Here is a 22,480-nt window from a genome sequence, read left to right on the forward strand (position 1 = left end):
TAATATAAAGAACCACCTTTCCTGTTACAACATAAACTAACTGTAATTTGAGAATAAGTGTGTGTGTCTGCCATGTAAACATGTCTAACTGCACTCTGAATTAATTATTTTTGCAGTCGCAGTACCTAAACTGACACATCACAGGCTGGAAGCAGCATAAATCTGTAACTTTGACTATTCACAAGTGCTGGGAGTCTTCCACTTCCTGAAAACCATTGTAGATGATGGATATTTGGCTCAGATGGTGTTTACCATGTAGGATGGGGAAATAATCCTGACTCCTAGACCCAGTGTCTCACCGCGGAGGACCCACTCCAAAATTATGAGGTATAAGAACTGTCTGGAATGACAATTATACACTGAACATAAAAATAAATGCAACAATTTCAAAGATTTCACCAAGTTACAGTTAATATATAACTGACTAGGTATCTCCCTTTCGTTTCACTTGTTAAGGAAATCAGTCAATTGAAATGAATTAATTTGGCCCTAATCTATGGATTTCACATGACTGGAAATACAGATATGCATCTGTTTGTCACAGATACCTTAAAAGAAAAGGTAGGGGTGTGTATCAGAAAACCAGTCAGTGTCTGGTGTGACCGCCATTTGCCTTATGCAGCGCATAAAGTTGATCAAGCTGTTGATTGTGGTCTGTGGAATGTTGTTCCACTCTTCAATGGCTGTGTGAAGTTGCTGGAAATTGTCAGGAACTGGAACATGCTATCGTACACATCGATCCAGAGCATCCCAAACATGTCTGGTGAGTATGCAGGCCATGGAAGAACTGGAACATTTTCAGCTTCCAGGAATTGTGTACAGATCTTTGCGACATAGGGCCGTGCATTATCATGTTGAAACATGAGGTGATGGCAGCGGATGAAGGCCCGAAAATTGGCCTCAGGATCTCGTCACGGTATCTCTGTGCATTCAAATTGCCATAGATAAAATGCATTTGTCTTCGTTGTCCATAGCTTATGCCTGCCCATACCATAACCCCACCATGGGGCACTCTGTTCACAACGTTGACATCAGCAAACCACTTGCTCACATAACGCCATACACGCTGCCATCTGCCCGGTATAGTTGAAACTAGGATTCATCCGTGAAGACCACACTTCTCTAGCATGCCAGTGGCCAACGAAGGTGAGAATTTTCCCACTGAAGTCGGTTACGACGCCGTACTGCAGTCAGGTCAAAACCCTGGTGAGGACATTGAGCACGCAGATAAGCTTCCCTGAGACTGTTTCTGACAGTTTGTGCAGAAATTCTTCAGTTGTGCAAACCCACAGCTTCATCAGCTGTCCGGGTGGCTGGTCACAGACGATCCCACAGGTGAAGAAGCCGGATATAGAGGTCCTGTGCTGGCTTGGTTACACGTGGTCTGGGGTTGTGTAGCAGGTTGGATGTACTACCAAATTATCTAACGACATTGGATGCGGCTTATGGTAAACAAATTAACATTAAATTCTCTGGCAACAGCTCTGGTGGATATTTCTGCAGTTAGCATGCCAATTGCACACTTCCTCAAAACTTGAGACATCTGTGGCATTGTGTTGTGTGACATTTTAGTAGCCTTTATTACAACTGTGTAATGATCATGCTATTTAATCAGCTTCTTGATATGCCACACCTGTCAAGTGGATACATGATCTTGACAAAGGAGAAATGCTCAATAACAGGGATGTAAACAAAATTTCAGATAAATACTTTTGGTGGAAAAATTCTGGGATTATTTTAGTTGCGTTTTTATTTTGTTCAGTGTAGATTAAAGATTTGAGAATCTGGAGCAGCAGATTTACATTTTATTTTTTGACAATATAAGGTTCTTATTTTCTGTTATTAGATTTTGCTGTTATTTCAAGTTCAGTGTGTAGGCCTATGTTTTCTATATCCTACTGAAGTAAAATATGCCAAAAACATATCAGGGCAGTGTTTGGGCTAATCTAAAAACATAAACCCACAACGGTCCAGCTCATGGAGGTTTATGATAAGCGATCATTCAATAAAGTAAAGTTCAGATACTTAGTCGTCTGATAATTGTCCATTTGGCCCAGGTGGAATTGGGTAACGTCTCCAATTTCTTTTTGGGATACAGAATTTTCTTTACAGGACACCAGAGTTGATGTGGGCAAATCCCTGTGGTCGTGAAAGCAAACAAACTGCTCTTCATCATCAATAAGTTCCTGTCATGTAATTAAATTCTCTGTCGGTATTGGAGCCCAGTTAGCACAACTGCACCACCGATCTGTGTTCATCCTGGGGCTGGGGTCTCGGTGGCTACAGCAGTGGCTGCCATCTGAAGCTCAATTTGCCTAAATTCTTTGTCAGAATACTCAAGGTTCAAATACGGTTCGACGACACCACCGGCGCCCCTCCAGTAGTTTTCTTTATCACTGGCAAATATTGCCTAGTGTTACTAATCTGAAACACTAGGCTACTGTCTTCAGTTATCCCCCGAAAGAAATGTGCATCTGCGATTGTGAATAAGGGCCTTCTTCTTGGCGTTCGCAACAATTAAATGTGCATTCCACCACCTACTGTGCGGGTGGATAATAAGGATCCCAAAAAAGGAAAAAACATTTGGGTAAAAATAAATCATATAAAAAAAATATTAAATCAACCTGCTTTTCTGTAAAAACCTCATTCTAATCAGGTCCCAAAATAGTCTCAGAAGCCATTTCCTATTGACAAAAGTCCTTGTAGTGCTTCTGCCGTGAGGTCTTGGGGCCCAAAAAACTTCTCGGCTGCAGATATAATGATATCCAGATTCTTTGACTTAGACACTTGTGCTGTACAATGAATCACTGTGGCTATAAATGCCACAAAATCCACCTTCACAATGAGTGTAAAAAAATATTTATATGTTTTCAATAAGTAATGAGTGTATCCAGATCACCCGATTGACTTAAAACACTATCAACTGGTTGCAATCCATCCACCAACATATCTTCAACACTGTTGCCTCTTGCCCCTTCAACTCTCTTCACCGCCTCCACATAAGAGATCCACTGTGTGGCCCTGATCCTTGACACCTCGACCTCCTTCACCCTAACAGGGCACTCAAGGAAGTCCGAAGGATGATCCCCACCACAGTTGCAAAATTTTCCATTCACAGATTCTTCAATATTATACTTCTCCCGTCTGCAAACATTTGACATGTGACCATATCCTTTAAAATTTCCACACTGTAATGGTTTGGACACAAATGCTCTCACCACATACCTCACAGGTAGAGTCTCTTCAAACAACAATAATATCGACATGCTTTTCTCCTTTCTTCCATTTGCTATACAGTCAGGCGACGTACACTGACCACTAATGGGATTTTCTGATTAAGGTTCTCATCATCTATATCCAACGAGACTCCAGCAACAACTGCTTTAGCAGGCACCCTGCTCCGAAAATCAATACATGTTATTTCTGACGTGAACAATTTTGCCAGATCCAGTGCACGCTTCTTCTGTTCTTCATCAACACAATTAACCAAAACAAGCCCGTCACCTTGATTGAATCCACCTTTCCCACTGCTTTCTTCACAGTCCTCGATATTACAAATGCATTTCCCAATTGAATCTCCTTGTCCAAAAAACGCACCCCAATAAGAAATGCATTATTGGACCGACCCTTGTCTTCTACTACAACTTTTGCTTGTTTTGTTCCATTCTTTGATTTCACTATTTTCCATTCATTATCACACATCTCACTTGCCGCACTTTCGTAATTCAAGCACAGTTGCCTTTTCCTCTGACTTGCCGTCAACGTCAGCCGACCTATGGTTCGAATAAGGGCCTTACGTGCAGTTTTTTACGTAAAGGGATTTCCCCACGAGCTTGCACATGCACAGTTGTTACATATCTCTGCTGTTGTTGCGGTTGGCCACATAAAATTATGTTATAAAATAATTGCATTTGTTTTATGTGGAAAAGATAAAAAAATCCTGACCTATAGTACTTTTGATTAAAATAGCGAATTTGGCCGTACGCCATTAACACAAAGAATTTGGCTCTAATTAGCATATTTTCCAATCACTCTTTGACTGACAATGGAGCAGAGCTAGCAGTGCACAAAGAAACGTCACGAGTCACGTGACTCTGTTTTTGCAGCTTTCCAGTTCTAGACTAAAGGGAGAGAGAGGGGGAAAAGGCTAATTCCACCTAACTAGTTTCAATGTATGGAATCACTTGGGAAATGTTTTCATTTTAGGTCAACTTCCACTTTAAGAACATTAAGAACAGCCAGGATGGACCTGCCCCTCCCATTGACCAATGGGAAATGTTTTAGTCCTCTTCCTTTAGAGAACTGTAAAGTGTCCCTTTTTATTTGTGATATCTCAAGGTTTTCATCCATTCACAACTTTTTATGAGGATTTGTTGCCTTTTTCCTAAACACAGCAGCCCTTCAGATTGCCAATGAAAAAGGAAAACTTAACCAGCTCTCTCAACCATAGAATTCAAGTCAAAAGAAGGCAACACCAGACGATGTGGGAAAGCAAAGGATGTCCTTAGGTGACAGACAAAGGAAGTTCTCAGGAGTTTGCAGGGAGCGAGGAGCTTACATAGATGTACCTGTAGTAAGTGGACCTACTGTCGGGGGTGGTGCTTCTGATGGTCCTGGCATAGTTTCGAGGCCTGTTCAGAAATCTTGTGCTCATGAAGGTGCGGTTTCAAAGGACACTTTGATAATGCATAAAGTTGACTTCATAACTTTTATTGGTAAGGTTATCAATACGACTCGGGTTGTGGAAAGCAGAAATGCCAGGTTGAAGGTTATTGTGGAGATGGCAAAATAGATATTGGGAATAACAGATGTTACTGTAGAAATGGTTGTTGACGGGGACGCTGGTGAGCATCAACATGTGAAGCCGCGTTTTCTCGGTGCTCTGATCCAGGGCAAACAATTTAATATTAATACTTGACCAACACCTCCCCACGTGTTAATTTTGTAACATTTCAATTTACAAACCCAATTTACTAATCTGAAATTTTTGGCCTTTTAATCGTAAAATGTCGAGACAACAATGGCCGCGGGCCACAAAGGAGCAGGTCTCTGCTGAAGCTTCGGGCTCACCTGACACGGACTCTGATCCCTCCGAACTAGCCACAGTAATGGCGGCTATCATTAAATCTGAACAGACTGTCCTGGCTAAGGTGGACCTACACTGACCTACAGTTGAAGTCGGAAGTTTACATACACATAGGTTGGAGTCATTCAAACTTGTTTTTCAACCACTCCACCAATTTCTTGTTAAAAAACTATAGTTTTGGCAAGTCGATTAGGACATCTACTTTGTGCGTGACACAAGTAATTTTTCCCTTATAATTGTCACACCCTGACCAGAGTTTGCTTTGTATGGTTCTATGTTTTGTTTGGTCAGGGTGTGATGTGAGTGGGCATTCTATGTTGTATGTCTAGTTTGTCTGTTTCTATGTGTTTGGCCTGATATGGTTCTCAATCAGAGGCAGGTGTCAGTCGTTGTCTCTGATTCGGAGCCATATTTAGGTAGCCTGTTTTGTCATTGTGGGTTGTGGGTGATTGTTCCTGTTTCTTGTGTCTTTGTGTATGTCACCAGACAGGACTGTTTTGTTTTGTGTTATTCTCCCTTATAGTTATTTTGTTGTTTTGTTCGAGTATTCGGTTTTCATTAAAAGGAATATGAATACTCACCACGCTGCATCTTGGTCCTCCTCTCTTTCTCCTCACGATGAACATTACAATAATTCACTGTATCACAATTCCAGTGGTTCAGAAGTGTACATACACTAAGTTGACTGTGCCTTTAAACAGCTTGGAAAATTCCAGAAAATGATGTCATGGCTTTAGAAGCTTCTCATGGGCTAATTGACACCATTTGAGTCAATTGGAGGTGTACCTGTGGCAGTGGCGTGCCGTGGGCCTGGGGCCTGGGCCTTCAGTGAGGTACTACACAGTCCCGCCCGAATTAATCCACCTCTTATTACCATCATTATGATGCCATGACTCTAGACACTATACATTTAGACAGAAACGCAGTATAACCAGGCGTTGCGTCACCTTGAAATTGACAAATTGACATTTTTGGGTAAACAGTGTTTACCCAAAAACATGACACAATCAATGAGTCTTTTCAATATTTCCCTTCACCTTTTCATTGTGCAGCTCCGTTGCCCTGTGCGCTTGTTTTTTGAGCTGTAGATCCACTCCGGTGTCCCCAAAAGTTTTCAAAAGCACAATTGCTTGTAAGTGCCCAGCCGTACTTTGGAGTCTCGTTGCTGCCTTGGTTAGACAACTCAAGTTTGCAAAGCCAGTGTGGCTCCAAACACCAAATCGATCACTTGCAAATAATAGGCATTCCCAGCAGTACAGTTTGCAGTGCTTCTCGGAGCCTGTGAGCCATTGACAGCGCTCGTAGTTGAAACTTTGAAAGTGGCTTTCCCGCCTGTGACAGGCTTTGTGGCGTCGGGCAACCTCTCCTTACAATGTCTAACTTTTCTTGAAAAGTTAGTCTTGAGAATGGCGTTATAATTATATCCTCGACCAAATCGATATCTTCTCCTCCTTCCGCCATTGTGGGTTGAAAAAACAGCTTAGTAGTACGTGAATTAATTCGTAGCAGTGCTTCTCGGAGACCTCTCCTTACAATGTCTAACTTTTCTTGAAAAGTTAGTCTTGAGAATGGCGTTATAATTATATCCTCGACCAAATCGATACCTTGGTTAGACAACTCAAGTTTGCAAAGCCAGTGTGGCTCCAAACACCAAATCGATCACTTGCAAATAATAGGCATTCCCAGCAGTACAGTTTGCAGTGCTTCTCGGAGCCTGTGAGCCATTGACAGCGCTCGTAGTTGAAACTTTGAAAGTGGCTTTCCCGCCTGTGACAGGCTTTGTGGCGTCGGGCGATCTCTCCTTACAATGTCTAACTTTTCTTGAAAAGTTCGTCTTGAGAATGGCGTTATAATTATATCCTCGACCAAATCGATATCTTCTCCTCCTTCCGCCATTGTGGGTTGAAAAAACAGCTTAGTAGTACGTGAATTAATTCGTTTATCAAATTCAGTTTCCTAGATCTGCATAGACCTGCCCATAGGACCTGCCTCTCAATATTGGTAATCCAATCAAAAGACGTGCACGCACTACGCCTGCTAGCTGGCTCCTGTGTAACACTGGAGCCAGCTAGCAGGCGTACAATAGCCAACTCTAAAGCTGATTGGTTGACACAAAATTTTCATTTCCATTCACTATAAGCTACAAGCGCCCGCACTGTTGATTCTGAAGGCCTGAGGGCAGATTTTAGACCCCTGGCAACACATGATGGCTGAATATGATTGGATAAAAGATCTAACATAAAGACCAGCCCTCCAAATCTCAACCTGGGGCTGGAAGCAGTGCAACCAAGAGGAAAGCTATGAAATGAAGAGTATAACTCTTACTCTGGGGAATAATTTAATACATATTTGTGGGAAAATATATTTAAAAAATATATAAATATTCTGATGATGTTTAGGCCAGCAGAGAAGGCCTTGCAGGCCCTGACGGCCCACCACTGACCTGTGGATGTATTTCATGGCCTACCTTCAAACTCAGTGCCTCTTTGCTTGACATCATGGAAAAATCAAAATAAATCAGTCAAGACCTCAGGAAAAAAAAGATTGTAGTCTGGTTCATCCTTGGGAGCAATTTCCAAACGCGTGAATTTGTCATTTGTACAAACAATAGTACGCAAGTACAAACACCATGGGACCACGCAGCCGTCATACCGCTCAGGAAGGAGACGCATTCTGTCTCCTAGAGATGAAGTACTTTGGTGCGAAAAGTGCAAATCAATCCCAGAACAACAGCAAAGGACCTTGTGAAGATTCTGGAGGAAACGGGTACAAAAGTATCATTATCCACAGTAAAACGCGTCCTATATCAACATAACCTGAAAGGCCGCTCAACAAGGAAGAAGCCACTGCTCCAAAACCTCCATAAAAAGCCAGACTACGGTTTGCAACTGCACATGGGGACAAAGATCGTACTGTTTGGAGAAATGTCTTCTGGTCTGATGAAAAAATAGAACTGTTTGGCCATAATGACAATTGTTATGTTTGGAGGAAAAAGGGGGATGCTTGCAAGCCGAAGAACACCATCCCAACCATGAAGCACGGGGGTGGCAGCATCATGTTGTGGGGGTGCTTTGCTGCAGGAGGGACTGGTGCACTTCACAAAATAGATGGCAACATGAGGAAGGAAATTATGTTGATATATTGAAGCAACATCTCAAGACATCAGTCAAGAAGTTAAAGCTTGGTCACAAATGGGTCTTCCAAATGGACAGTGACCTCAAGCATACTTCCAAAGTTGTGGCAAAATGGCTTCAGGACAACAAAGTCAAGGTATTGGAGTGACCATCACAAAGCCCTGACCTCAGTCCTATAGAATATTTGAGGGCAGTACTGAAAAAGTGTGTGCGAGCAAGGAGGCCTACAAACCTGACTCAGTTACACCAGCTCTGTCAGGGTGAATGGGCCAAAATTCCCCCAACTTATTGTGGGAAGTTGTGGAAGGCTACCCAAAACGTTTGACCCAAGTGAATCAATTTAAAGGCAATGCTACCAAATTCTAATTGAGCGTATGTAAACTTCTGACCCACTGGGAATGTGATGAAAGAAATGAAAGCTGAAATAAATCATTCTCTCTACTATTATTCTGACATTTCAAATTCTTAAAATAAACTGGTGTTCCTAACTGACCTAAGACAGGGAATTTTTACTCGGATTAAACGTCAGGAATTGTGATAAACGGAGTTGAAATGTATTTGACTAAGGTGTATGTAAACTTCCGACTTCAACTGTAGGTCAGTAACATTTTGGGTCTTGAGTGTCACCCCCTTTGAAGAGGAGGATGACCGCGGCAGCTTTCCAATTTTTAGGGATCTCGGACGATAGCAGAACCATATTGTGTTATTGACTGTTCCATGTGTAACTCTGTGTTGTTGTTTGTGTCGCACTGCTTTGCTTTATCTTGGCCAGTTCGCAGTTGTAAATGAGAACTTGTTCTCAACTGGCCTACCTGGTTAAATAAAATTTAAAAACAATTAATTTAAGCAATTCTATTTTGCTCTTTACTTGTCAGAGGCTCTTCCTGACACATCTTGCATGCATGCATTTCTAGACAATCTGGACATCCCCTGTCTCAATTCAGATGAACAAACCAACATGGATGCCTCAATAAGTGATGATGAAGCTACTCTGGCAATTGAGGCCATGCAGAGCGGTAAAGCCCCTGGGCCTGATGGCTTCCCTATTACATTTTATATAGCATTCTCCTCTAAATTATCCCCTATCCTCAGCTCAATGTACAATGAAATCCTTTCTAGTCAGAAACTGTCACAGACACTTACCCAGGCAACTATTTCGGTTTTGCTTAAAAAAGACAGGAATCCCCTAGACTGTGGCTCATATCACCCTATAAGCCTTTTGTGCTGCGATTAGAACTTTCTCACTAAGGTCCTCTCATGCCGTAGAGTTGGCTTAACCTGGTCACCATTAATACAATACATGGAGAGCCTGTCTTTTACTTAGTGTAACTTGCATAGTTTGGTAAGCAGTAATGTCTGTTCTAGTGGCCATTTGTGCAGATAAGCATTTTTATTTAACTTTTTCCCCCATTGTTTTTGTTTCTATTACTGTTTGTTTCTGTTTTTCATTCCCATTTGGGTATGGGCGGAGTTGGGTGTTTACGTTTTTGATTCCACGTGGTGACGCATACTCTCGTTACGTAAACCGTTCGGCGCAAAAATTCAAATGTTATCAGGAAGAAAAGTGCATCAGTACAAAGTAAAACACGCTTCATGTTAATTTAGGCAGTTTCATCTTTATATAAAGAAAGATACGTTCACTGTTGGATATAATCGAGGTAATGTATGAAATCGATCTACAGCTTTTTTGTTTTCATCCAGCATTCGTAGCTAGCTAGCGTAAGCTAAACATGTTCTGTAGGATAGCAAGTTAGCTAACGTTAGCTAGTTCACTCACTGATGTCAGATACCTATAGCAATTTAGCAAACTAATCCAGCGTGTCATGTCTTTAAGCTACATCGTTGGTTAGTTAACGATGGTATCACTGCTAACCGTAACAACAATAACAAACGATACCTTGCTCTATCAAGCTAACATTAGCTAGCTAGGCTGGATTTAGCTTGTGCAGCCCTGCTAACTAGCTACGGTTACTTGCCAAAAACAAAATGTTATTACTGATCTGATTGTCAAATCAAGCCTTCTTTGCCTGTGTAGTGTTAGCTAGGTTCCTATATCCAACTGTTGGATTTAACAGATAATGGCAACGGTAGCTAGTTACAGTATAACTTGTCTAAATGCAACTTTTGGAAGCAGAGAGGAATAGAGAACTGTGCATCACTGTGTCTGTTTCTCCCCCGGTCAGTCACGATGAGCGCATCCTCCACACCTATCTCCCGGGTGCGTCAGTGGGCCTCACCGTCCCTGAAGCACAAGGGCGCCTCTCCTGCCGCCATCAGCACACCGCTCCTCGCATCTTTCCCCGGCAACGATGATGAGCTGGAGCGGCGTCAGAGGCGCAGATCCCGGGTCATTGATCTGCAAGCCGCCGCTGACTCTTCATTTAATGAATCTACCTCTCATAGGTAGGGCACCCCAAACCCTATTTTTGCTAGTAATCAAGTTAACGAAATCTTGACAGGTATCATATTGATTTTTAGACCTTTGTATAAGATACAATCTGTGTTTGTATTCAGCACCACCGGGACCCCTGCCGCTGTGCCTAAACTGTCAAATGCACAGATCTCAGAGCATTACTCCACCTGCATCAAACTCTCCACTGAAAATGTAAGCAGAATGTCCATTCACATATTTACTATCTTTAACAGCCACTTCTAAGAGGGGCAGAATCCATCCCAAGGAAATGTTGTTGCTCTCCCTCCTCATTTCTTATTGCATCATATCTCCAACCATGCAAGTTATTAGAAACTGGCATCTCAGATGTACAAAGCCTTGTTGTTGTTCTATTTTTGTAGAAAATTACCACCAAGAATGCCTTTGGTCTCCACCTGATTGACTACATGGCTGACATCCTCAAACAGAAGGATTCTGAGCTCACAAATTTCAAGGTATGGCTTTAGACACAAATTATTCCATTGTTGTAGTTTCTGTTTATTTGTCTCTTTGAATTTCCTCTTTACACAAGGATTTCTTCAGATTTGTGCTACTGTTTACATTTACATTTAAGTCACTGTTGAGGAGATGAAAGTATAATCTGGTAATGGAGGGAGAAGAAATGCACTTATAGCCCAACCACTTAAGATATTCATTGTTTTTATAGGCCTACTCCAAATAATGAAGCTTATGATAGACTATTAATTTCACTTTACTGGCCTAGCGTCTGTTGGTTGTATGAGAGAGCAACCATCTAATACTGTTTCTCTCTGTCCCTGCCAAGGTGGCAGCAGGTACCTTGGACGCCAGCACCAAGATTTACGCGGTCAGAGTGGATGCTGTCCATGCTGATGCCTACAGAGTGCTGGGAGGACTGGGTGCTGAGACCAAGCCTGGGGAAGGTGAGCGCCTCTTAACTATAACATCTATAAACTGTCCCGTTTTTCCCAAATGACAAACTATTCCCCCTATAGTGCACTACATTTAACCAGGGTCCATAGGATAGTGCACTATATAGGGAATAGGGTGCAACACTGACTTTCTGTAATTTAATAAAAGATCAACAGCTTCTGTTTGAACCTTGTCTGTCTGTGTGCCTGTCTGTGTATAGAGCATGGAGCAGGGGTAGGAGGAGAGATGGAGGAGGGGGCTGAAGGTGAGCTGGCTGCTAAGCAGGTGGTGAAGAAGAAGAGGCCTCCCAAGAAGACTGTGGAGCAGAACCTGAGCAACATCAACAGCTCTGAGTCTGAGATGAAGTGTGAGGTAAGGGATGGTTTCCTGCTCCAGGACTGGCCTGAGTTAAAGGACCAGGCTATGCCTGTGTTTGTTGTGTTCATTGTGTATTCAGTTGGAAATCTTCGAGACTGGTAGCCAAACAGTGCTTGAGGTCCCAAATGGCACCCTCTTCCCTATATCAAATTTGATTGGTCACATACACATATATTGCTGGTGTAGCGAAATGCTACACCCGCAATATAGGGAAGGATCTGGTCAACAGTAGTGCACTATTTACGGAATAGGGTGCTCTTTGGGATGCAACCCAGGCTACACTTGTGGATTCACCCCAGGCTACACTTGTGGATTCACCTGGAAATCTTTGAGACTGATAGCCAGACACTGAATAGAGATGGAATTGATTAGGAATGCCTTGATTTAATGTGAGGACTTATTATCATATTTCCTGAGAGTATGGATCCAGCCTGGGTTGTGTGAGTTTCTACAAAGCTCATTCATGGTAAACTCACACATATTATCCCCCTCCTTGTTATTGTCCCTCCAACTCCAGGTGGACCCCATGTTCCAGCGCATGGCGTCGTCCTTCGATGAGAGCAGCACGGCAGGCGTCTTCCTGTCAGTGTTGTTCAGTGAGGACAGTCGCTGTGAGCTCCTCTTTCCCTCCCACATGACCCTGCTGCACTCCAGCTCCTCTTACTCCCAGCCTCCACCGCAGCACGTCCCTGCAACGCCCTTCACAGGTAACACTGACTGTGTTATCACACTTTGAGCCATATGTAGCAAGCGTCTCAGGGTAGAAGTGCTGATTTAGGATCAGTTTTTCCTTTTAAATAATATTATATGAATAAGGGGAGCCTGATATCATCAGCACTTCTAATCTTAGATGCATGATAAATACAGCCCCTGGGCTGTTTTTGTTCTGTACTAACCCCTAATGGACTAGCATAGTATCTCTTGATTTTAGCAGACACATCTGGTTCTACTGATCATTGAGTATTGGCAGTTGGCCTACATGTTCCGATAATAGTATCAAGCATGTAAAGATGTTGATTGTGTGATTGACAGGTGGTCTCCAGCAGATCCAGGAGAAGAGCTCTATCTGCCCTTCCCTGGCAGACTTCTCTTTCACCAGCTGGAACCCTGACCAGGTCAGAGCAACATATACACTGGCAATATACACAGCCTGTGTCTCAAATGGCATCCTTTTCCCTATATGGTGCACCACTTTTGACCAAGGCCTATAGAGCACTGTATAGGGTGCACTATATAGGGAATAGGGACACACATGTCTTTATTATTGTTTGGAAATGATACAGATGGTCAGATTGGATGTATAGTTTGAAATGGTAGCTATACAGCTTCAGAGTATCTTAACCACAGTCTCTATATAAACTCTTGTCCTATACAGACCATGAACCAGATGCTGGAGAAGATAAAGCAGGGGGATCACGTGTTTGACGTGAACGCGGAGGCAGACGAGGAGGAGTGTCAGGACTTTGGGGATGATTTTGATGGAGACTATGAGGAGGGTCAGGGGGACCATGGTGGCGAAGGCTCCAAGGAACACAAGGATCGCTGTGAGGCTGGAGGGCCCGGGAGAGGAAGGTGAGGATATTGAGTTTTTTTTTTTTTTTTTTTTTTTACAGGGTGTTAACAACCTAGGGGTAATGTACTGAGTATTTTTGAATTTGTTTTGGTACTCTGCGTGTCTATCCCTGTAGAGGATCCCAGGGATGTTTCATGAGGCACCAAGGGGTATTCCATTTCTAAATGGGTCAGGTAGCTTGAAGTGACTTTGATCTGTCTTGAGTTTTTACCATGATCTCCTGAGTGTTAAAACATTTTTTATGACACTCAGACCCAGTAAAGCGTCTATCAGCAGTTGAAACGATAACAAAAAGCTGAGGGATGAGGCTGGAGAAATGGAACCACTCTGAAATTCATAGAGAGAGCTATGGATGCAGGGACTGACCAGAAACATTTGTTTTAACCATGTTTTGAGGCTATTTTGTTTACAGACATTGGAGTTAAACAAGCGTATATTTAATGTTCTGATGGGCTATGACAGTTGAACTTAGCTCATGAGGCATTTATTAAGTTACGTTCTTCAAGATTCAATGGGTATACACTGGGTGTACAAAGCATTAGGAACACCTTCCTAATATTGCGTTGCAGCCCGTTCCACAGGGATGCTGGCCCATGTTGACTCCAATGCTTCCCACAGTTGTGTTAAGTTGTCTGGAGGTCCTTGGGGTGGTGGGACCATTCTTGATACACACTGAAAACTGTTGAGCATGAAAACTGCTTTGAAGACAACTTTGGAGTTCTTGACACAAACCGGTCCGCCTGGAACCTATTACTGACCCTGTTCAAAGGCACTTAAATATTTTGTCTTGCCCATTCACCCTCTGAATGGCACACACACAATCCATGTCTCAAGGCTGAACTTTTTTGTTGTTGACCCGTCTCCTCCCCTTCATCTACACTGATTTGAAGTGGATTTAACAAGTGACATCAATCAAATCAAATTTATTTATATAGCCCTTCTTACATCAGCTGATATCTCAAAGTGCTGTATAGATCCATCAATAATGGATCATAGCTTTCACCTGGTCTGTCTGTCATGAAAAGAGCAAGTGTTCCTAATGTTTTGTGCACTCAGTGTATATCATTCATTTATACGAAGAAAAAACAGTTGCCCCTTTTAAATATCCAGTTTAGATGTCAGGATGAAGGAAGAGACACCATTTGACTCTGGATAGAAACAGATCTACGACTGACTATGAGCTACTTAACTTCAGTCCAGACATAAAGCTTTAGAATTGAGTTACTTATCAGAGCAGAAGTAATTTGTCTTACAGAACTGATGACGTGTTAGTAAGTCAATTCGTTATTTTACACAAAAATTGGGTCATTATTTTTTTTCGGCCTAGACTTAATAAGAACTGATGTTTTGTCTTTTTATAATTAATCTCAAATGAATTTGAACATGGTTCTGTGATGTTATGTCTGTTCACAGGGATGTGATTCCCATCGGAGAGGGGGACATAGCCACCATGTGTCTGCAGCTGTCCGACCAGCCCAGAGAGTACTCCTACTTCAGCCCCAGGACCATGGCTACCTGGGCAGGCCCTGGCTACTGGCGCTTCAAGCCTCTGCACAAAAGTGAGTGGTGGTTGTACACAGAGTTGTTGTATATGTTGTTTACCTATGTTTGGGATATTCCCTTAACAGCATTGCCCTCCAAATATATCTTAATTCTTCCCTTCTTGCTCTCTGTCTCGCTTTGTGTGTTTAGAGGACAACGTGCCTGAGAAGGAGGGTCGCAAGAGAAAGCCAAAGAAGGCTTTTGAAATCGACTTTAATGACGATGTCAACTTTGACACCTACTTCCGCACCACTAGAGTAAGCCCTTGGTTGCCCCTCTAGTTCGCTGATGCAATCCCTCTCAATTCATCCTCATTGTTTGATCCGTAACCAAGAGCATCACTCACTAAGTGCCAGTTTTCTGAAGCATTGCCATTGTGACAATTACTGTATTATTCACTTGTGTAAATTTGTTTTGATGCTAATACGTGGGTCAAGTGTTTTAACAATCCCAGGCTGTGTGTGAGGCAGTTGTGCAGTTTCATGTTAGCCACTGCAACAGAGGAAGTGTGATTTTTAGTTGCTGATGGAGTTTTCCAACCATTCATATGAACTCAAACAGTTCTCTCACTTCTGTCTATTATGTTCCTTTCTGTTCTCCCAGGCCGCTACCACTAACACCAAGTCAGCCCTCAGCACAAGAAACAAGAAGACCACTCTGGCTGCAGACTTCCAGTTCCCCCCTGAGACCCTGTCCCAACTCAGCCTTAAGCCCGCCAGCACAGTAAGGTCTCCCTTACTCTTTATCCCAACAACCAGCGTGGAATAAACGGCCTAGAAATAAACGTACCGCACACCAGTTGACCCTGTCCTGCGTGTCTATGGCGATACAGAGGGACAGTGGTGTGCTAAAACAATGTGCAGCCGCCACCGGATACAATCAGACCTTCATCGCCGTAGCTGACTGGAACTGATATGCTGCTACAATGTTGTCCATTGTACTATTAACATCTTTGATTTGCACGCCGTCTCTCTCTTTTTCTCTCTGCCCTATTTATTACCCCTCTGACCTATCCCCCTCAATCCTATTATCTTTCTCTCACTGTTCTTACACACACACACACACACACACAAATGGAGGGGAAAATGACACATTTAATGTGGAACCTTGATGGTAAACATTGACTAATTAGAAGTGAGAATTGTGATGCCACTCACACACGTGATGTGCTCTATGTCAGTTAACTTGTGTGTTCTACATCAGTTATGTAAAGAGGGCCAGAAGAGGTTGTCTGGAGAGCTGGGGGAAGGCATCGGAGACTACGACTACAACAATGCCAATGACACAGCCAACTTCTGCCCCGGACTGCAGGTCTGAAACCACCCTACTGTCAATCTCACACTGTCTTTTTCAACGTTTCATTTCCCTCGGATACCTTTTTTTCACCTTGTAATAAGTAGCCATTATAACAGCATTTTTTTTTTCTCATCAATGCCACATTTTGGACCCTCAATTGTTTAGTAGCTGCTTCAAATAATGGGGTAATCTCTCTACATCTCTGTCAATCTATATATATATATAAGGGTGGTGAAAGTGATGATGATGGTGAAGGGTTCAGTGGGGGTACAGGTGACACCCAGCCTTCTGTGGATGGTAACCCCGCCTCCTCACAAGACCATGATGACGTGTCCACCTATGGGGAGGATGACCTGGTGCCAGAGCCATACAGGGTAAGACTGGAGGGAAGGGGAAGCCAATGTTAAGCAAGTGTGTTTTTGAAGACCGTGGCCAGATAAACAAGACCAAAGCATGTCTTGCTGTCTTACCTTGTCCATAGACTGCTTACATGGCAAGGAAACCAACATCTCGTTTTCTAATTTGGCTGAATTATCCCTTTAAATGTTAAGCCTAGCTTTACTTTTCATTTCAGGTGAACAAGATTGAGATAAACTACGCCAAGACAGCCAAGAAGATGGACATGAAGAGACTCAAGAACACCATGTGGAATCTTCTGACTGACAGTCTGGAAAAAACAGCCAAGGTCAATTTTAAGTCTTTCCAGGTTTCTTCCCCCCAGGTCTCATTGATTGTATTCTGTGGTCTGCAAATGTTTTTTTTTTTTTCTCCGTGCCTCTTCCTTACAGACCTGGGTTCAAATACTATTTAAAATCGTTCAAATACTTTAAGCGTTTGCTTAAGTCTGCCTGGAGTGCCAGGTGGGCAGTGTTTGCATTTTACTATTGGTACGATTGTAACGGGCAGGCGCAATCAAGCTCAGATAAAGTATTTGAACCCAGGACTGCTTCCTTGTGATTAACAGTGTTGTGTTCTCAGCAGGAGGTTGAAAATGTGGAGACTTCAGAAGTGTCTGGGGAGAAGGTCTTCAGCCAGACCACACAGACCCTGCGTCAAAGGTACCAAGCCTTAATATCAGCACTGGGCCCATTCTCAAATGGCTCTAGTGTTCTTTCTCAGCTGCCATTGGAGAACAATTTGGAAATTGTGGTGGATTTGCTTCTTCTTTTTTTTTCTTAAACTGGTAGCTAGATAGACATGAATAATTGATTTACACTGCTGCCAACTGAGGGCCTTTGGATGGTCCAAACATTCATTTGCTCAAATTGATGTAGTTAGGACATACATGCTGATAAATAATGTAATAAACTCCATGTCTTCTCCTTCCTCTCCTGTCACTTAAGCTTGCCCCCCAACATGGCTCAGAACCTGTCCGTGCCCCTGGCGTTCGTCGCCCTGCTGCACTTGGCCAATGAGAAGGTGAGTAGCTACTCCTCTGACTGCCAGCATCATAGCATTCCTAAAATAAGTTGGTTCTAGACATGGTTATTATGTTGACATATAACATGTAGTTGTACAAAGCTACATTATTAACAAACAAACCAATTATTTTGAGGTTTTATTAGTTGAGAGGGTTTGTGCAAGGAATCATGGTGTACTTTAATTGATCTTGGCTGTGCCAAAGAGGCTGCGTTTACACAGGCAACCCAATTCTGATATTCACTAAATTGGTCTTATGAAAATCTCATGTGATTGGTCATATCAGATCTTTTTCAGAGTATCTGATTGGTCAAACAAATATCATTATTGGGCTGCCTGTGTAAACACAGCCAAATAAACTTGAAATTAGTCTTTAATTTCAGATAGTCTTCGGTATCAACTGTTTTCACTTGGTGGTTGAGTGTGACGGAAGAGTTAATCACAGCACTCACTCATTCATTGTTTCATTCAACAGAATTTGGAGCTCATCAAGGTGGACGACATGTCAGATATCATCATCAAGCAAGGTCAATGAAAAGGGATAGACAATGGGACAGAGTTATTTCCTTTTCAATCTGTTTAATTTCACCTTTTCTATGTATACGATGAATTATGGGCCATTCATGTCAAGCAAAGGCACCCTCACATTTAGATTTTGAGCCTGTGAAAGATGTTATTTCTCAAATGTATAATAAGTGGCCCTTTTTAAAATGACTCATCTATTTTATTACCTGAAGTGTTTTAAACATTTACCTGTACTTTGTTTAATCTGTCCTTTTTTCTCCTCTACATCTATTGTGTGTAGATAATTTAAATCCTTCACTCCTGCCTTCCTCACAACGGTGGAATGTACATACATACCAAAACAAATAAAACATTTGTTTTCTAAATTACCTGGTTCCTGTGTACAAACAAAAGCAAACTGCAGGGTAGCAATTTTTTTGTGAATGGTTATTTATGCTGTACCTTATTCTACAGTAAACAGACGTCATTGGATCGTAGCGAACTCCCTGCAGCCTTGTCACAGAGAGGTTGTGTTCCAAATGGCACCCTTTTCCCTACATAGTGCACTACCTTTTACCAGAGCCTTAAGGCAATAGAGTGCCATTTGGTACGCAGACACATGGTTAAAACCGGTTGGTCAGGGTTAGCAGTGCAGATGGGCTGGGTGATACTGCATCAGCATGACTGGTACAGCAGGCGCGACTGGGCTGGGTCCAATCACGCACACATGGCTGGCTGTAGAGGGAGGTTTGCAAGGTTATATTCTGGCTAGTCTGAGAATATTTTGTATACATGTTACACTGCCTCAAACTATTCAACATGATTCTATATGGAATGATGAATGCAGTGCATCGCACACCCCATTCCTTACCTTGACTGACACACTACATTTGGAATTTAAAAGCAGATCATGACAAAGTGCATTGCAAAAATGTATGCACTGACTACTATAAAATCACTCTAGATAAGAGCCTCTGCTAAATGACAAATGTAAATGCAATAATTGCTTTCCATAGACCCACTCAGCATTAACAGGGTATCACATAATGTGCTGTATGAGGAGATTTAGCTTGACACTTGTCTGTAAGCATCAAAAGCTTACAGCAAACAGCCTACCAGTACCAGCACAAGACTGTCGACCTAAAAGCTTGTCTGAACCGCCATCAGATATAGTAGCCTATCTCAGCATGTGAGATCCATCCTTATCACTGGGATGTTAGGAGGAGTCATGCACCCCAGAAAATCAGAGGGGGCACATATGTGGGTATAACTGGGGGGTGGTCCAGAGGGCTAGCCCCCCCCCTGTCTGTAAATTGGAGAATTTAGCTTTTTTTCAAACACCTGAAAGTGTTTAACTGCAATCTAAAGCCATAATCATTATGGCTTTAGATTATCATTATACATAATCAATTGTATGTATAAAAAAAAGATATATATATATACAGTATATATTATGTAAATGTACCTGCATATCTAAGCATACCTCTTGAGCTGTCTGTATACTCCTGACTGGTGTTTTTGTTTTATTTTTGACTAAATATGCTTCTCTGCATCTGCTAAAAATCTTGGTAAAAGATTGAAAGGAATGTGAGTCTTATTTAGTACATTTAGTAATTGCTTACTTTTCTGAAATATACCAACCTTGCCAGCTAATAGTTAGACAAGCTAGCTACTCTAACTTGATTGATGGCCTGAAATAGCTCCTTGGTAGCTAGTTTGGAGGTTGGGAACCTATCTAGGCTAGCTAAAGCTAATATCATACAATTGCTAGGTGGCTAGTAGTATTACAGAGAAACCAGGGGTTGAAGCCAGTTCAGGGAACAGAACTGAAAATCTGAAAAATATAGAAATGTTTAATTCAAGGAACAGAAACGGAACCTTGAACGAAAGGGATCCATACTGTTCCGGAACAGAAACTTTATTTTAAAAGTATGGCAAACAGTTAATAATTGTATTTTACATTCCAGGCAAACAAAGCGCCTATGCAAAGCCATCACTCTGTCACTCAAAAATGTATTCCAGTCTCTGCCTGCAAGCTGAAAATCTATGCCTGTATGTGTTTAGGCTACCTGCCCCTCACCCCTCTGAAGCATAGGCCACTGACATTACATTTACGCTTGATTCAGAAGATAGGGAGAGATTTTTCATTAGCTATAGAAGAATGGAATAACTTTTTCAATGCTAGTTAAGGATACTATAGGCCTAGGTATCACGTAACTACAAAAATGTATGTTTTTAATTTGACCTTTAGGCAAGTCCGTTAAGAACAAATTCTTATTTTCAATAACGGCCTAGGAACAGTGGGTTAACTACCTTGTTCAGAAGGACAGATTTTTTTACCTTGTCAGCTCGGGGATTCGATCTTGCAACCTTTCGGTTACTAGTCCAACGCTCTAACCACTAGGCTACCTGCCACCCCTGTTTTTAATTCTGGTGCCGCTCTGCACACACAAGCTTGTCGGCTAGCTAGCTCAAGCTTGTTAGCTAGCTTGCTCAAAGGACATTAAAAGTTCCTCCATAGAAACCGCTCCTCCAAGGTATAATTCTGTGGACTTACAGTGCATTCGGAAAGTATTCAGACCTTCACTTTTTCCATATTTTGTTACGTTACAGCCTAATTCTAAAATAGATTACACTTTTCTCATCAATCTACACACAATACCGCATAGTGAAAGTGAAAACATGTTTTTAGAAAATTTTGTAAATGTATTAGAAATAAAAAACAAATACCTTATTTACATAAATATTCAGACCCTTTGCTATGACACTCGAAATTAAGCTCGGGTGCATCCTGTTACCACTGATCATCCTTGAGATGTTTCTACAACTTGGAGTCCACCTGTGGTAAATTCAATTGATTGGACATGATTTGGAAAGGCACACACCTGTCGAAGGTTCCACAGTTGACAATGCATGTCAGAACAAAAACCAAGCCATGAGGTCAAAGGACTTGTCCATAGAGCTCTGAGACAGGATTGTGTCAAGGCACAGATCTAGGGAAGGGTACCAAAACATCATTCTTAAATAGAAGTTTGGAACCACCAATACTCTTCCTAGAGCTGGCCGCCCGGCCAAACTGAGCAATCAAGGAAGAAGGGCCTTGGTCAGGGAGATGACCAAGAACCGGATGGTCACTCTGACAGAGCTCCAGAGTTCCTATGTGGAGAAGGGAGAACCTTCCAGTAGGACAACCATCTCTGCAGTACTCCAACAAATCAGGCCTTTATGGTAGAGGGTAGACAGAAGCCACTCCTCAGTAAAAGGCACATGACAGCCCACTTGGAGTTTGCAAAAGGCACCTAAAGGACTCAGACCATGATAAACAAGATTCTCTGGTCTGATGAAACCAAGATTGAACTCTTTGGCCTGAATGCTAAGCGTCACGTCTGGAGGAAACCTGGCACTATCCCTACGGTGAAGCATGGTGGTTGCAGCATCATGCTGTGTGGATGTTTTTCAGCGGCAGGGACTGAGAGAGTAGTCAGGATCGAGGGAAAAATTAACAGAGCAAAGGACGAGTGGCTTCGGGACAAGTCTCTGAATGTCCTTGAGTGGCTCAGGCAGAGCACGGACTTGAACCCAATCGAACATCTCTGGAGAGACCTGAAAATAGCGGTGCAGCGACGCTCCCCATCCAACCTGACAGAGCTTGAGAGGATCTGCAGAGAAGAATGGGAGAAACTCCCCAAATACAGGTGTGCCAAGCTTGTGTCATACCCAAGAAGAATCGAGGCTGTAATAGCTTCTAAAGGTACAAAGTACTGAGTAAAATGTCTGAATACTTAGTAAATGTGATATTTCAGTTTAGTATTTTTATACATTTGCTAAAATTTCAACAAATCCGTTTTTTTCTCTGTCATTATGGGGTATTGTGTGTCGTTTGATTAGGGGGGAAACTATTTAATCCATAGGGCTGTAATGTAACAAAATGTTGAAAAAGTGAAGGGGTCTGAATACTTATCCGAATGCACTGTAATCAGTGGTGTAAAGTACTTAAGTAGTACTTAAAAGTATTTTTGTTTAAGTAGTTTTTTGGGGGGTATTTGTACTTTACCTTACTATTCATATTTTTGCCAACTTTTACTTCACTGGAAAATAATGTACTTTTTACTCCATACATTTTCCCTGACACCCAAAAAAGTACTCATTTTGACAGGAAAATGGTCCAATTCACACACTTATCAAGAGAACATCTCTGGTCGTCCCTACTCCCTCTGATCTGGCGG

General features: G+C 42.2%; 1 protein-coding gene across 4 annotated transcripts; it reads left to right on the forward strand.

Annotated features, from left to right (window-relative positions):
- Positions 1-1,279: 1,279 nt before the first annotated feature.
- LOC139576536 (condensin complex subunit 2-like) lies at positions 1,280-18,640 on the forward strand. 4 transcript variants are annotated; one of them, XM_071402748.1, is made up of 18 exons: positions 1,280-1,448; positions 10,404-10,623; positions 10,735-10,825; positions 11,014-11,106; positions 11,436-11,553; positions 11,763-11,914; positions 12,438-12,627; positions 12,953-13,035; positions 13,296-13,492; positions 14,907-15,052; positions 15,186-15,292; positions 15,639-15,758; positions 16,239-16,346; positions 16,559-16,705; positions 16,906-17,016; positions 17,313-17,389; positions 17,675-17,750; positions 18,226-18,640. In XM_071402748.1, the coding sequence occupies exons 2-18, from the start codon at positions 10,409-10,411 to the stop codon at positions 18,283-18,285; spliced, it is 2,091 nt and encodes a 696-aa protein (XP_071258849.1). In that variant the 5' UTR covers positions 1,280-1,448; positions 10,404-10,408; the 3' UTR covers positions 18,286-18,640. The 4 variants fall into 4 exon arrangements, with proteins under 4 accessions (XP_071258849.1, XP_071258847.1, XP_071258846.1 ...); XM_071402746.1 differs by having other exon boundaries at positions 1,424-1,448; positions 17,310-17,389; XM_071402745.1 differs by lacking the exon at positions 1,280-1,448 and adding an exon at positions 9,740-9,878 and having other exon boundaries at positions 17,310-17,389.
- Positions 18,641-22,480: the final 3,840 nt, after the last annotated feature.

The sequence above is a fragment of the Salvelinus alpinus genome, chromosome 5 (genome assembly GCF_045679555.1).
Source record: "Salvelinus alpinus chromosome 5, SLU_Salpinus.1, whole genome shotgun sequence".
In the NCBI taxonomy this organism is placed as follows: domain Eukaryota; kingdom Metazoa; phylum Chordata; class Actinopteri; order Salmoniformes; family Salmonidae; genus Salvelinus; species Salvelinus alpinus.

Coding starts and splice junctions, on each gene's coding strand:
- LOC139576536 (XM_071402746.1), top strand. CDS start 10,409: ATGAGCGCATCCTCCACACCTATCTCCCGGGTGCGTCAGTGGGCCTCA. Junction 15,293..15,638: donor CCTACTTCCGCACCACTAGA/GTAAGCCCTTGG, acceptor CTGTTCTCCCAG/GCCGCTACCACTAACACCAA. Junction 16,347..16,558: donor ACTTCTGCCCCGGACTGCAG/GTCTGAAACCAC, acceptor TATATATATAAG/GGTGGTGAAAGTGATGATGA.